We start from the raw sequence: 14,592 nt of genomic DNA, 5'->3' as shown, positions 1-14,592 counted from the left end.
GGCTTATTTGCTCATTCATGAACTGTGGCATGTTGCTATAGAGCTCATATGCCTGATTCAAATGGGTGAATTTCCTCCATAAATAACTAGCCGGGGTGATTTTCCTGGGAGTGGGTCTATTTGTTACATACTGCGAGCACTTTTAAGAGGCTGTTCTTACAAGGTCTCAAACAAATAGGCATTTTTCTTATTTAAAAAGAAGCGGAGACTTTATTTAAAAACAGACAACAAATTAAGGGAAAATCCATGACTTTCACATATGCAGATTCTTCCTTTTTTTTTTTTTTTTTTTAATCAACTGGAGCATATTTTACTACAGTGGCCAGTGTTTAATCAGGTTCCTCTCATTGCAGTCATTTTGAATGTGAAACAGAAAGGACATTTCGTTGTTTATTAAGACATACTTTTATTAGGAGCAGAGACTGGAAGAGATTCCCTGGATCATCCAGTCTTCTGCTCCTGCAGAGAGTATCCCTAAGTGTTTTTATCACAATTGGGCAAAACTCGTCTTTTTCCCAGGTTGTTTGATGTGTTCCAGCTGAGCAGGCTCTTCCAAGCTCTTTCTCCTCTGATTGCTAGAAACTTACTTCTTCCTTTTGTCTCAGTGTATTTCTGCCCACTTTATGGCTTCATTTTTTATCAACATTACTTTTATTTCTTCTTTATCTTGTGGTTGCCACAGTGTGTTAGTGAAGAGCACTTCTCTTTTGGTAACACATCTTGTCAAAAGCATTAACATTACAGAATCTGACAGAGCATTAACATTATAGGATCATAGAGTCATAGAATGATTATGGTTGGGAAAGACCTTCAAGATCATTGAGTCCAGCTGGAAACCCATCACCACCCTGCCTGCTAAACCGTGTCCCTAACTGCCTCATCTACACATTTCTTGAACACTGCCAGGGACGGTGGCTCCACCACTGCCCTGGGCAGCCTGTTCTAGTGTTTGAAATTGGTCTTCTACTTGTCTTTCCATGTAGAAATTTTTCCTAATATCTAACCTGAACCTCCCCTGGTGCAAATGAGGCCATTTCCTTTGGCCTGCCCTTTCTAGCCCCGCTCCCCATGGGGCTCTAGGCTTTCTCTCTGTTACCCCTAACCCTGCCCTAGCTTATCTGCTGCTTAATCCCTCAACTTCTCCTGCTTTTGCCTTTCCCCTTCCCCTTTGAGGCCCTAGGCAGCCCTGTCCTGTGCCAGACCCATTCAGGTTGGCCTCTTGCTCCTTCGGGGGTAGTGCTCCCCACTCAGCATGTGCTCCCTGCTCAGCACTTCAGCTTCTCTCTAATTTCAGAATGTCTATAATTTAAAACAATATTTATAATGTGATTCTTATGTGGTTTGTCAAGTTTTTTTTAATTGCCTATGCCATAGGCCTCTGTACACAGAGTAGAAGCTTGCACGCTCTGAAGGCACTAGCTAAGTATCACCAGATTCAGGGAGGCCAGGATTTGACTTGTAGGTTTTGAGGTTGTTTTTGCTATTTTATAAGAAACCAACATGTCTTACACTATTATTTTAGAGTAGAAAAGCTCATTTGAGCCGATGAAAGAGATGCATAGGCAACTGTGGGAAGCAGAGTTGATGATTTGGGAGAATAATTTCAGCATTAAAACAAAAAAGCAATCTTCATAATTGAAAGCCTCTGGCAGTGTGATCCCCTTCATTTCTGAGTCTATTAGTAAAGTAGAACATCTGGTTAGCATCTGGCTCCCTTTCCACTACAGATGAGATTTTGTATCACAATGATATTTCTTTCAGCCTTCAGCATCTTCCTGTTTTATAAAACTAAGAAAGAATTGCAAAAGGTCTCACAAAACCTATGACCAACTGGAAAGGATCTTACCTAAAAGCATGTGCAAGTTTTCTGTGCAATCCAGCAGCCAGAGAGCCAGTTACAACAGAAGTGGTTTGGTTTTGTAATCCAGCAATCTGTTCTGTGTCATGGAGTGAGAACTCATCAACCCATGTCTGTAAGGAGCAGCCAGTCCTCAGGTGGAAGCTTATCTTGGTCTGTGCCAGCCTTGGCCAAATGCGTCCTAGTGACATGAAGCAGATGTTCCAGAGACTACCATTGATTTAAAATGCCTCTAGCTCTGACCTATAACCTGTATGTTTCAATAAATCAGCAATTTTAGATGTCAGAGATTTCCCTTGCAGGTGGACCATCCCTTTAATCATAGGCTCTATACAACGATTAAAACCAGGATAAAACTCATTATTTATTACGATACTGAGATATGCAAGAAGGTGTTTGGAAACCCACAGTCTTGTCTCAGATCTGCCATAGATTCAGTGCTTGTCTGTCAGGAAAAACACTTCACCTCACTGCATCTCACGTTACTAATTGTGGAATGAGAAGATGGTTCCAACGCCCTTCCAGACAGCTTGCACATGCAAAGCCCTTAACTATAAGAATGCAAAACTGTTCCTGTGAATGGCTCTTCACAGGCTAAGAGGAAGATTCAGCCAGTAGAGAGAGCAGTTCACGCTCTAGAGCAAAGTTCCTTGCTAATAGTTAAAGATGGGAGGTAGTTGTAGGTGGGAAACAGTCTCATGTCAGATGGATACACAGGTGTATGTCTGCTGACTGAAACTGTGCTGAGGATTGCACCTGGAAACTTGACCACTCCACAAACAGGGCCGAAACGTTACCCTGTACCAACCAAGTCTGTACTTTACCTCACCCTGCATTAATAGTATTGTCCTGTGAAGGGTAATAACCAGTTTTAACGCTCAGGTTGGATTTCTTAGGGCCTCAAAACTGAAGTCACAGAGTCTCTCCTGTGCCACTCAGGAGTTAATTTCTCCAAAGATACTGTCTGTTCATGAGGAAAGCTGCTATACCAACAGCATCTCTAATGCTGAGTTTTATTCAGGGCTTGGCAGTACTCTCCAATTTGAAAATCCCTTTTCAGCTTGGAAAAAAAAAGTGCTGAATTGTGGATGATACAAAGACTAATGCTCTCAACCCAGATTCCCTTAAAACTGGCGTTCTCCGCCCCGCATTTATTTTCTGCTTCCGATTCCAGCAAAGGGACGGAGCGCTGGGAGACCCTGGCAGTTTGGCTGGTGCTGCCGGGCGTGCGGCCTGGTCGCTCCTCGTGCCAAGTTTCTGAGGCCTGGGGGAAGGGAGAGAAGACTCAGGGCCTTCCTGAGCTGCTGCCGTCTGATCCTATCTTGCTATTTTGACTACAGTGCCAGGCCTTTTCCTGAACCTTGCACCCATCCTGCCAGTGGTTTTGAGGAAAGCTTTTTATGCGCTGAAAATACTCCCTCGATGACTGATTCGAAAGTAGCTCGTATAGCCCCAAAGCAACATACAGGCCCCTAATCTTCAACAACTCAACAGTTGTACCTGTGGGTTGTCTCCTAAAGCACAGGCGCAGCAGGAAATAACTGTTGTCTGCTGTCAAGCACCTGCGATATCAAATGAGTAATAGAGTGCAGAAAGCAGTAACCTGCTTGTTTGATGCTGACTTGTTTGGTAAATAAAGAGACTGTGAGGATTCTAGAGTTGCTGAGAGGAGTGTTACAGAAAAAAAAAGAAGATACTAAATACTAAAAAACAGCTGAAACAACAGCACTGAAATCAATCTGCACCAGGAAAGGACAGCAGTTCTGCTGCAAGACAAATTTAGTAGAGTTATTTTCTGCCGTGCTGCTTCCCCGTGACTTGCACCATGTAAATACTACCCCATCGTGAGCCAACTGGCAACCATCGGGTTCTGTTCTGGCACACGAGGCAGTTACGTCCCACCCAGGAGCTCTCCTCATCAGGCCTGCTTAATCAGAAAGGTTTTTTTTTTTTAATTGAATTGATAGGAAAAGCAGATCCCAGTTGGGCCTGGGAAAGGCATGTACCCTTGCCTATATCCTTATTTCAGATATTCCACGGGAGGGTCAGAGTATATATTCAACAAGTTTGTGCAAAATGGATATAAAGGGCTGTCAGCTCTGGGAGAGTGGTATTTCCTTCACGCCTTGTCAGGAATGGGGACAAACCCAGTCTGATGACCATTACCTGGTCACCATGTGGCAGTGCAAATGAGTGAAGCAAAAAGCCAAAACCTCCATAATTCTGTGGGAAAGATGTTCCTCCAAGCTTGTTTCAGACAGGCCACACGAGGACTATAAGTGCAGCCTGTGGGGATCCTGAACACAAGAGTTTGGGAGCTCTGGTTTGCAAATAACCTTATGGCAGATTAATCTGTAAAACACCTTGCCAGTATCTTAGAACATGCCTCCCACTTTTAAGAAACATCCTTCTTCTTCATTTGCCAGTTGCTTTAAAATTATATAACCAAAACACAGTGCCAAGATTGCTTTGAAATAGAGAAATGATATATTCTAGTGCCAAGAATCTCACAGACTAAACAGAACCCACTGGGAGCCCTTGCTCTGTATGGGAGCATGTGTTTATTTTAACATATAAATAAATTGGGTGAGGAATGGTTCTTTTAAACTCATTTTGTTATTAATGTGAGTTCCCACTGGGTGGTCTGCATGGAGGGGAACCTTTTGAAGATAGCTTGAAAGGGAGTTGTGCCCGGCCCCCAGGACATCAGTCAGCAGCACAGAAGTTACTGCATGTTCCCATGTTCCAGCTTTCCCCTCTTTTTTATTTCTTGATGCTTAATCTAGTGCTAGCTGGGTATAATTAAGGCTGTCTTTCCTGAGATTAATCGATTCAATTGTTTTGAGCTGTGCATTGAAGAATCCTCCAGGCACACGTGTGGGTTCTGCAGTGTAACCAGCCAGCTGATGCTCTCGCAGCGCTGGGCACGGCTCCCTGCTCCGAGATCAAGAGGTGGGTCATTAACTTGCAGCGCCCTTTCCAAGGGAACAATCAGGCGGGTTGTGCAAACTTTCAAGCAGGGCAAATGAAACCATCTTTAACCAAACAGAAGAGCAAGAAATGAATGGCCTTTGTTAGGGAAAAATGGAAATGTTTTCGAGTTAAACAAGCTGTCATTTAGGACTTAATAGCATGTGCGTGTTGGAGAGCCAAGCCACATGCCAGCAATGCTTTGGAATAAATGGGCAGCAAAGGGGAAGGGGAGTGTGCTGTTCCTCTGCTGCTCTGGCTTTTTCATTGAAAATCCTGATATTTTGATTTGGTGCCCCAGCTGTTTGAAAGCGTATTAAAGCTGGACCTTGAATCATAAAGTTACTGCAAGCGGACTTTCATCCTTGTTTTCATATGGGAAAAAAAATACAGTTTACACTCTTTTCTGCATTTTTTATGGTGCTAAAGAGAAGAAAAAATATCCTTTATACATATTTTTTTAAGATAAATTAAAATAGGGAGGTTTTCTGGCTACTCCAAAGGTGGTGTCTCCACTCCCAGTGAACGTGAAACTTTTACTACCATTAGTTAAAACTTAAATCATATGTAAAGAGCACAACAGAGACCCTATGCTGCTCTTAAGAGATTAGCAGAGGTCCTATGCGGTCCATAAGTAATCAGCATCGTATAAATCAAATGAACCAGTGAGAACTGGAATTAACTTCAGCAACGCCCATGGAATTGTTCTTCATTAACTAAGAGCTGCTACTGCCTTTATGTCACCCCAAATTTCTTAGTGTAGATCTTTGAATACCAGCTTTGGTGCTGGACAAAGTCATCCTTTCTGTGCTTCAGGCAAAGGTACGTTCTTCAGGAAACAGAGAGAAATCTTGGTGCAAAACTGCAAGAATAAAAGTTGAAAAGTGTTACAGGGCCTTAAGTAAAACCACTTAAACCACCAATTTCTAAACCACTGCCTGGTTAAAAAACTGCTTAGAGGCAGCATCGAGTTTGCATCACTGACCGTACATCTTAGATTTATATTGTGGTTTTCTTTCCATGGGAAAAGAAAGTAGATAGGAATTGCTTCATCTATCACCAGAAAGAAACTCGTTTGCAATGGAACTCAACAGCTGCTCAACTACCTATACCATCTTTGTGCAGCGTTTTCAAATCATTGACTGTCCTTCATAGGCATTCCCTCCAGCTGACTTTTTCCATAATACTTGTGTGGACAATACACAGGGATGGTTTGGGAGATGCCATTGCAGTAGTTGAGGAAGAAAGTGGAACTTTGTTGCATCTGAGCTTTGTGGAAAAGGAAATGGATTCCATACTCCGGTCTTCCATGAGCCTTCCCAAAGCTGGAGTGTGAGACGACTGCACTAGGAGAGGCCACACGGGTGGTGACTGGTGTTGCAGGTTTTCATAGGGTCTTGCCTCCCGTCCTTAGAGGGCATCCCAGGAGACAGCTTACAGGATTGCTACCCTGCCCATAGTGGCAGCAGTTTGTAAATGAAGCCTATGAAGTCCTCATTATTTTGCAACACAACACTCAGACTTTTAAGAATGTGAAATTCAGAGCCAAATCCAGCAGCAACATAGGAAATGGACAAGTTTTCTAAAGCCTGAAGAACCATGCTTGAATCCATGAGAGATGAATTGGCTCTTAACATGGACAGAAACAGTTTGCCTCGTCGGGCAAAATGACTGTCACTTCTGATATGTACCAGGTCATTTTGTTTGTCATTTCTAGAGTACAGAAAAGACTTTAACTGGCTTCAGCAAGACGTTAGTTCTCTGCATGATAGCAATAAGGCACAAATAATTTTGGAATAGAAATTTGCCTCTTTCTTTTTTTTTTTCCTTAACTGAGACAACAAACAATATATCTCTGTATGCACTATTCTAAAAATAACTTGGCTCTGCAAATGTGTCTCTGATGTGGGAGGAGGCTTTCAGCTTGCTGCACTCTTTGTGTGAGGCAAGAGAAGAAAACCTGTCCAGTAAAAGCTGAAAGGAAAATTATTTTCCTAATTTGAGAGAGAAAAGGGGAGGTGATGGACTTGTGTGTTCAAGACCAGACTTTCTTTAGATGCAAGACAGACAGAATCCATCTGCAGTTCTCACATACATGGTCAGTGCCTAAAGCACTGAAGGTGGAGAGCTGCTTCTGTTGGGTACCATATCTAATGGTCTTCTGTGCCCATTGCCATGGGCATCCCACTCTCCTCACGGTGTGTATGTACACAGCTGCTATGGAAGAAGGATGCTGAGGACATCTGTCTGGACAGAGAAATGAGGGCAAGATTACTGAGGATAAGCAGGTGCTGAAAAATCTTTCAGAGCCTTGAGGAAAAGAAAGATGGAACCACTGGCTAGGGCAAAGCCTCTCCCTTCAGTCCCCATACTTTCCACCTTCCTGGGGAAGTAGTCCTCTTGCAAACACCTTCCACGGCATTCCATCAAACTTCTGCCCAACATTCACAGTCTAAAGGTTGTTTATACTGCAGAGCAGGTTACTCTACGGTCCTGGATCCTAATGGTCCAGATCATGGGTGCAGCTAGAGCCCTCCACAGCTCTCCTTTCTAGCCTAAGTGCTGGTTTTCCTTCCTGTGGAAAACTGTGGGAGAGGATGAGAAATGGGGTACGGGTAATGCTAGGTCAGACGGACATTCTCTGCGTGCCTCCTTGGGAAGGTTTATCTGCAAGGCAGACTAGTACAGCCTGTGATGAGCTAGCCCAGGCAGCAGCAGGAGCAAGGTCATGGTGGCATGGCATATCCTGGGACAAGTGACACTGCTTGTCACCTAGGTCAGACAGCTCTTTATGGCCTTTCTTCTCCATCTGCATGCAAAATGGGGAGAGCAGGATGCCTTACCTCTGTTGTAGGTGTTGCAAGGAGGGAGACGCTAAAGTTTGAAAGGTGCTACCTTGGTTATGGGGTGGGAAGAGTATCTTTATGGGCAGTAAACCCTGCTGAATTTACTTCATGGACCAGCTTTGCCTTGGTTGGGGAGTGAGAGAAGACAGGGGAAGACTAAACAGAACAAGCTCCTTTTGCACTTATTGTTGTTACAAGAGTGTTCTCCATACAAGAAAACCACCTTTCTGAGGAGGGATCTTTACAGAGAAATCTGAGGTGCTTCCTGTGTCCATTTGTTCCGCGGGTGGAACATTTGCTTTGCATGGTGCTCGTGATAAAGACAGGGGTTGTTGACTTTTCCAGATGTTGATTGTCCTGCTTTGAGGCTCCTTCCTGCTGCTTTAGTTGTTTGCGTGGCTCAACAATGGATTAGATGTACTGCGTGTTAAGCAAATATTTAAACATCAGGAGCTTGTGTTTAAGTAATGAGCTTTAATCCCTTGATGAAAAGAATATGCACTTGATTCACTATAAACTAAACATAGTTTGTTCAGTAGTTAACTTCTGACAATTTCAAGTGTTTACTAGTTCTTTGACCTTTTTTATTAAACCATAAAAAACACGGAACCAGAAAATCAAGGCTTCACACAACTTTGCTGTGTAGAGCCCTTATTAGTGCTGTCCTGTATTGCCTCACCTGCATCCTCCATATATATATGCCTTCTCCTAACTCCTCCTCTGTATAAATATGATACTTCACAATCTGGGATTAGTTGATTATTACTTTTAGTTCTTGCAGCATCTCGGATCAGGATCTGTGATGACACCCCTCGGCGCTGGTTGCTGTACAGGTGCAACAAAGTGCAGTCCTTGCTCAAGAGGAGTTTAAATGGGTGGCCTAAACACAGACCTCAGTTATTAAGAAAACACAGTGCCATAATGTCATCTGACACTACTTAATTAACACAGATACACTGCCTTACAAACCTAAAGCACCCATGAAAACTCTTATCTGCTTCCTCTCCTGCCTTTAAATGTAACCACCAGAACATTGTATCCTAACCGCCCTTTTCAGGGCCATTTTAAACACCTGCAGAGGAGGTGTTTAACATGTCCTAACATGTCCGTGGGCTGATGGTCAGTGTTGCACAGAAATGGGTTGAAGGGCAGCAAGACGGTGCAAAGAGAAATTCCAGGGTGTAGGCTGAGGGCTTAGCCAGAGCCCGTGCTGCGGCTGCATTGGCGTGCGCCCCACGGGACTGGTTCTGCTTGCAGATCTGAGTGCGTTTTGTACGAGGCAGAGGTCGAACGAGGTCTGGCAGTCTGTGGGGCTGGATATCGGTGTGGGCCGCTGGAGCAGGCCCTTCCCGCGGCAGCAGCATCGCAGGCCTCGCTGTGGAACCGTCAGAGCGCGTCGCAGCGAGGGCTCCCACCCGAGCGAGCCTGCAACCTGCTACACGTCGGAGAGGTCCAAGAGACGGGTTAGGTTGGCACACGTGCACCTTGCGCACCGCCAGAGCCGGCCAAACTTCTGTCATCAGCATCACCCTCCCACCGGCTTCAGGCTCGGCGTTGCCACTCCACTTGGGCCACCTGCAGAGTAAAACCGTCTGTGAGATCCTTTAATTATCATTTTTTTCCTATCTCGGGTAGTTTAGCAGCAGGGAAGGACATGTTTTTGTCACGTCTTTCTGCAATAGCATTGCCTGCTCGGAGGGATGAGGAACAAGAAGGATGAGGGCTAGATGGTCCCAACTTAATGTGTCCAAGGATCGCATGCATTGTTAGGAGTCACGGGCTTTTCAGATTTGGAGCAGAAAACTGAGGTTTTAAGGGATAAAGCAAGACATTCAAACATATAACAAATAAATAAATACATAGTAAGCATGTAAATACCTCCTAAAAGGGATTTAGAGATTATATCAAATGGACTTGCCAGAGGAATCTCTCCAGTAAGATTACTGACCAAGGGGGCAGTGTAATAAGGGGGTCTTCAGCTTGAGCTCAGTGTAACACAAGTTCTGCCTTTGTACCCCATTGCTCAGCATGGCAACAGGAGTGCTGTAATGTGCTGCTGCTACTGCAGAGCCAGTGCTGAAGCCGTAAAATCACATTTTCTAGCCTCCAATGGCTCCTTTGGGAACTGAACTGCATCCACGCTCTGCCTTATTAAATCAGTCACTACTGCACTGGGCTTTGCCGGTGGTCCCCTCTGACATAATTAAGAAGTGTCCCTTAGATGCAGGATTCTGCAAGACAAGAGCGGATTTTTTGGCTATGGTGGATTAATAATTGGCTTTGCAGTGGTGGCAGTTCTCACCTTTTAATTATTTCTAAAAAATTCCAGAGACAGGCTTTCCTGTTAGTGCCATTGCAGTTTGAAATGTAGTTATGCTCAGAGAGCATAGTAAGCTTGGAATGCTTGAACTTTTCCTAACCTCCCTATTAGCGGTTCTCCCCCTTTAAATTCTTGGAGTTATATATATAGAGAGGAAAACAAATACACAGTGTCAAACTCTGTATTCTTCCGTGTTGTTTCTACCATCAGTTGGTTGAAACGTTACAGACTTCATAGACATCGTTCTCACCAGTGCAGTAGAAATGGATCCAAACCATTCCCGTTCCCCCAAAGCTGCAAAGCCTTAAAGATGAGGAAAGTCAAGATCCAGGTTCTGCCGAGAGATTTATTGCTTCCCAGACAGATTTTTCACGTCCTCTCTCTCCACTCTAGGACTTTTCCATAACAAAGAGGGAGCAAAGGCTGAAAAAACAATATGGCTTGAAACTTCTGCTCTCCCGTGAGTGTAAGCTTTGAGAAACACTGCTGAAATGAGTCAATTTGCAGCAGCATAGCTGAAGCCAACCCTTGACCCTGCATTTCCCCTGTCACCTCATCTTCTGTAGGAAAACATTCCAGCTGAAGCTTTGAAAAGCAGTTTGTTCCTCACCTGAGCATTGAAGGATTAGTCTGTGCCTTTGTCTTGGAGAGTTTGGCATCTGGGAAAGAGAAAGGAATACATCTAGCTTACAACTTATATAAAAGCTGGGTGTGAGAACAAAAATTCTACCAATATCTGAGGGTGGACAAGGCCTTGGAAAAGAAAGCAGAGAAGAACAGGATGAAATTAAGATAACACTTTCCTGAGCTCTGAAAGAAAGGAATGGAAGCTTTAGAGAGCATTTGGAACTTGGGGAGAAGCAAAGATGCTGTCTTGCAAGACAGCCCCCGGCGCAGGTGGGATACAGCCCTGAGAGACTTTTCCTCACTAATTTGTGTGATTTGACAGGATTTGAACCTTCCACCCCCTCCAGAAGGAATGCAGTGTGGCACTGAGAAGAGAGAAAACTTGTCAAAGCAGCAACTCATTTTCCTTCCACCTAATTTTGCAATTAAAAAAAAAAAAAAAACAGCTATGTCGTTTCTCAGGCAAGGAGCTATCCAGCAGCTTCTCCCTTCTTTTCTCCTCATATGAACTTCGAAGTTTTTAGGACAAACAAAGCTGCTCTGCTTATCCAGCCCCTGAATGTGTCTGAGGGCTGAGTGCTAATGCAGCAAAGGCTACAGAGGGTATGGAGAGGGGCTCTCCTCTTCGGCTAATGCTGATCTAATTTAATATATTTAAGAATTGACTTCTTCAGCTATGCTGTTGCTCCATGTCCCCAGCAAGAAGGCATCATGCTGGAAATTGTCACCAGCAAGAGCCAACAGTGGCAGGTGATGCTCACAGCGTGGCTCCCCTTGCATGAGTGACTTTGTCCAGGTTCTTGAGTGAGATCCCATTTGGCCTAAACTGAGGAGAAAGGAGTGTCAAATTGTGCCATGCTTTTTATTGACATTTCTTTAGCATCTCTCCAGTTTGACCAGTGGGTGAAATCTTTTGAGGAGTGTGAACAGATGTCAGCTGAAGGGTCTGGGTGCTTTGGAGCAGCTTTCAAGAGCAAGACCCGACAGCATACGAGGATATGGGACTTGAGGAATGGGGAGCCCTGTAAAGCTATGCAATCCCAGGGCTCCTGGGATCTCGATGAGGCAGATAACACAGTCCCCATATACCTCACACCTCCAGTGTTTCCCCTCTGCAGTATCTGTGTAGCTTTGGAGGATCTATCCTCACAGAGGAAATCACGCGCCTATGTCACGCGCTGAGATGCTGCCAGACAGAACTGATCATGAGTTACTGCTTGTCTCTACAGTGGTAGAGCTGCAGTCTGAACAAGCTAATGCAGAAGATACAGAGGGCAAAACAGCACAGAAAGGAAGTATTACATCCTGGGACAGATCCCTGCAGTCTTTATTCAGACCTTGATCTGAATCTGAATGATCTAAAGATTGAGCAAAGTTTGCTGTTTTGCAGCGGTGTGCTTGGTTGGGCAGGGAGGCTCACATCTCCTAATTCTAGCTTTGCAATTTGTAAAGAAGTGTTGTAGATTCTCATTTTTAAAGGTTTGCCTATAGGAAAAGATACCCCTAATTATCTCAGTACATACAACCTGAAACAGCCAGTCACTGAACCGCTGAAAATACACAATTATTAGCAGTGAACCATCCAAGTTAGATATGAATCCAAGCAATATATTTCAAAAATCAAATGTACCCTTCACATATGCATTGATAATCATAGCTCTTTACAGATGAGCATCTCAAAGGCCTTGTCATTTAGACATTGCTCTCTTTAAACTAGGCGTTCTGAGAGGAGAGTTGATACGGGGAGTTGCTGGGGCCCCGATACTCATGACACGTCTCTCACCTGTCCCTCTCTCACTTCTGTTTTGAGCAGTCTCTGATTAGTTCCAGTTCCTGGTTTTCATGGAGAGTTCCATGTTTTCACCAGTTTTCTTGAAACCTGCACTATGCAACCACTAAGGCAGATTTATTCTCAGTAAAAACCTGAAGCAAAGAGGCTTTCATCAAGGATGCACCTAACCTTTCGTTCTTAATAGCTCTGAAGGCAAAAGATTAAAGAAAAACATGTTGATGTTCTTGACTGTATCGATGTTTGGCTGTGCGGATGCCTTTCGTTTAACAAAAGCGGTCTTAGTTACTTGCCCTGAAGCTTTTTCATCTGGGAGATTCAAACTTTCAGTAAACTCATTATCTTTTGGAGTAGGCTTGGTTTCTTGGAGGAAAAGAGGGAAGTATTAAAAGAACACAACCTAGAAATGCCATCTGGCTAATGTTTCATGCAAGGAGACTCTTTTTAAGGAAGAATTCTGTTCTTGATAAATAACAGTATGTCAGCTAATCATACAAACTGCTTCCCAGAGGTGGTTTTCATTTCAAGCCTTTGCAAGCTCAAAATTGCCTGGGACTCTGTTCCTGGATATTGCTGACTCCACCTCTAACAGGGATACTGCTGTTTCCATAGCAACTCATCATCTCCAGTTTTAGTCTCTCCCTTCCCTTTGATCCGGGAAGATAATTCCCAGCCACAGAACAAGCTAGCGTCGTCCAGGTGCAGTGTAGCCTGCATTAACACTAGTTCAGGAGGAGCATGCCACTGGATATATGCCCATTACAGAGAATTGCAGCGACTCATACCTGGGATCTTCAGCTAAGGGTCCTCGAAATGCTAGCAGGGAAAATTTCCAGCTCACGTGGTGCTCTAGAGAAGCAGTGGGAAAAGGCAGGATGCCTCAAAGCTCGTACATTCCCAGGTGTTGGAAAAAGCTGCATCTGGGGCCTGGTAAGTTTATAGTGATCATAGCCAGTTTTGAGAATTTTCTGTTTCTTGCCAAGACTGAAAACGGCAATTCTTACTGTGTGGTGAGCCTTCAGACCCCAGGAACTGTGATCTCTGGGGCAAAAATCCATTTGCCAGGATTTAGTGACCTTCTACGTGTACAGCAAGGCAGACTCCCCTCTCCTGTCTCTGGGCCACATCCTTTGCACTTCTGCAGTGGTCTCTGTTGAGAACTGCCTGCAGGAGGAGGCTGAGTTAAGGCGGCCCAGCGGGCATGTTTCTGCTAAAGCATTTCTTGAACGTGACCCTTGCTTCGAGTGACTTACTTAGATATATGCTTTCCTCTCCACTGCAGTTGGCCATGGACAGAGCGAGGGTGATCGTATGGTTGTGTCAGATTTCCACGTCTTCATCAGGGACAGCTTGCAGCACATTGATCTCATGAAGAAGGAGCATCCTGGCCTCCCCATTCTCATTCTGGGACACTCCATGGTAAGCACCCTTTCCTCTACACTTCCTAGCACCATGCAGGGTATGAGCCATGCCATAGTGGTACTGTTCTGGACAACAAGGATCAACTCATCACACAGAAGGAAAACCAAACTACGAGCAGGCTTACCACCAACTTCACACACTGTGATTTGCCAGCATGCCTTAAACTGTAAGATCTATCTTGAATACAGTCAGTCCTTAACTTTTCTACCTGGATCATGGCCATAATTAGTGCCATTTGCAACAGTGGGACTATTTTTTAATAGGACTATTTATCCATGGTAGGTACCTAGCCAAATCCCACCACCTCCCTGCAGCACTGGATTTCTCTTTTCATTTTAACCAGTAAGTTTAAGCCCCCCAAAGCTTTGCGAGTGGATCGAGGATGAAGCACAAAAATTCCCTGTAGCCTCATTCTGTTAAACAACCTTACAGGAAAATGTACCAAGGATTAGGGCTGCAAAAACAAAGGCACAGAGCTGGTGAACAGATCTGAAGTCTGATTCTGACAGCACGGGCTAAATCCTTTTATTCAAGCTAGCAATATTCCCATTGATGTCATTGATCTTCTCTCCCTGCCTTCCCAGAGGAGAGAAAAATGAATAAGTACTTTGGGATTCAGCCCATGCTCAGATAAACAAGTGTTCTTACATAAGAACGCATGGCATGTTCTTAAGTGCTTACTGTGCTCCAAAGCCTCTATAACAAGGAGCTAATTTCCCAGTGAGGTCTTTGAGACTCTCCTGGCTGCCGCTCCATTTAA

The 14,592-nt window shown here is 44.3% G+C and overlaps 1 protein-coding gene across 2 annotated transcripts in view; it reads left to right on the top strand.

Moving 5' to 3' along the window:
• The window catches only part of MGLL (monoglyceride lipase), a 63,076-nt gene that overhangs the window by 34,041 nt on the left and 14,443 nt on the right, over positions 1–14,592 (top strand). For both annotated transcript variants that reach the window (XM_088534661.1, XM_010225290.2), the window contains exon 4: positions 13,693–13,829. In XM_088534661.1, the coding sequence (XP_088390787.1) occupies positions 13,693–13,829 (137 nt within the window). The remainder of the gene's footprint in view (positions 1–13,692; positions 13,830–14,592) is intronic.

Source organism: Tinamus guttatus, unplaced genomic scaffold (genome assembly GCF_059628265.1).
Source record: "Tinamus guttatus ecotype Peru unplaced genomic scaffold, ASM5962826v1 Tinamus_guttatus_pri_ptg000580l, whole genome shotgun sequence".
NCBI classification, from domain to species: Eukaryota; Metazoa; Chordata; class Aves; order Tinamiformes; family Tinamidae; genus Tinamus; species Tinamus guttatus.
The sequence above is the reverse complement of the archived record's forward strand: the minus strand, read 5'-3'. Positions and strand labels throughout refer to the sequence as shown.